This window comes from Aptenodytes forsteri, unplaced genomic scaffold (assembly GCF_000699145.1).
Source record: "Aptenodytes forsteri isolate BGI_AS27 unplaced genomic scaffold, ASM69914v1 Scaffold164, whole genome shotgun sequence".
Lineage (NCBI taxonomy): Eukaryota > Metazoa > Chordata > Aves > Sphenisciformes > Spheniscidae > Aptenodytes > Aptenodytes forsteri.
This window is the reverse complement of record NW_008795527.1, coordinates 594612-595871: the sequence shown is the minus strand read 5'-3', so window position 1 is coordinate 595871 and position 1260 is coordinate 594612. Positions and strand designations below refer to the sequence as shown.

General features: G+C 43.2%; 1 protein-coding gene across 3 annotated transcripts in view; it reads left to right on the top strand.

The window, feature by feature from the left end:
- The first annotated feature begins 1008 nt into the window (after positions 1–1008).
- The window catches only part of TAX1BP1 (Tax1 binding protein 1), a 69878-nt gene continuing 69626 nt past the window's right edge, over positions 1009–1260 (top strand). For 2 of the 3 annotated variants that reach the window (XM_009282018.1, XM_009282015.1), the window contains exon 1: positions 1009–1030. In XM_009282018.1, the coding sequence (XP_009280293.1) occupies positions 1017–1030 (14 nt within the window). In that variant the 5' untranslated portion in view covers positions 1009–1016. The remainder of the gene's footprint in view (positions 1031–1260) is intronic. The other variant, XM_009282017.1, reaches the window with a different exon arrangement.

The window sequence follows — 1260 nt, the reverse complement described above, 5'->3', positions numbered from 1 at the left end:
TAAACCCCAAGTCCCAGCCCACATGAGAACAGCGTCTTGTGACTCTTAGACAGCCCTTTATCAGGTCATATACAGCAAAGAGCAGCGAGGAGAAAAAATGGAGGATAGAGATAAGAAGAAATAGCTCTCCCCACCTCCTTAGAAATATTTATTGCTTTTCTGATTAAAGTACCAGTTTCATTTTCCACTACAAAAATTGATCTGGTCTTAAGGGAGAGAGTGCTGCACATACACTTCTTGTGTCTTCTAAAATGATCTATTAGTACAATGCAGGGAATTTATTGCTTTCCAGGGAAAATGGAATATATGGATGATATAAGAGATTATTAATTGTGTGTACAAATCAAAGGATTACTTTGATAACCTGTGATACACCTGAAGACATAAGATTGTTTTCAGAAACAAGAAGCGCGAAACAGAAGCAAGTACCATGAATAACCTTAATTATTTAAAAGGACAGTTTCTATGCTCCAGCTTAGTTTCATTTCTGTTAGGACTGACCATGAAAAAGCTGGTGAACTTGTCAGAAACCTAAGTCAATAATTCTAATAATTAATTCTAGAATATTCTATATTAATTCTAATAATTATGTCTCTCCACATAACCTGTTTGTTGAAAATACACATGAAAACATGTAAGAAACAGTAGCAAAGAGGTAAAGGTGATCTTGAAGACAATTTGTGGTAGCAACCAACGTTCGGCATACGGGGAGAAGTCCCGCATACCGATGACGGTTACTCATCACTGTTCGTTGTTACTCAGCCCCATTACTCTGGTATGTGATCTATGACTTCACTTTGGATGAAAATCAAGTGGAGTCAGTGTATTTATGAGGTAATGTACTTTCATGGAGATCTGCCAATGTACGTAAGCAGGAGAACTTGTGTAAGCAAGTAAATGTGTAAGCATTTATGGTCACTCTTCTCTCACTCCTCCGTCAGAAGACCTGCAAAGTCTGGGAGATTAATGGTGAAGTGCAAGCACGCCCGTGTTTTGGAAGCGTGGCAGAGGAGGAGATGATTAAATTAGGGTATGTGAGTATTACAGGGGTAACGTCGTAATAACGATCATGAAGGGAGGGAGCTGTGGTAGGGGGCAGGTGCACTTTATGGAGGTAACAGCTGCACGGCTCTACGCAGGCTGGGAGCACAGCCCTGGGCAGGCCCTCTCGCCCCCCCTCAAGGCGTGTTGCCTGTGGGAGGGCGCGAAGGCCTGAGGGGCCTCACGCGCGGCGGGTCTGGGCAGACCCCCTGGCTGCGG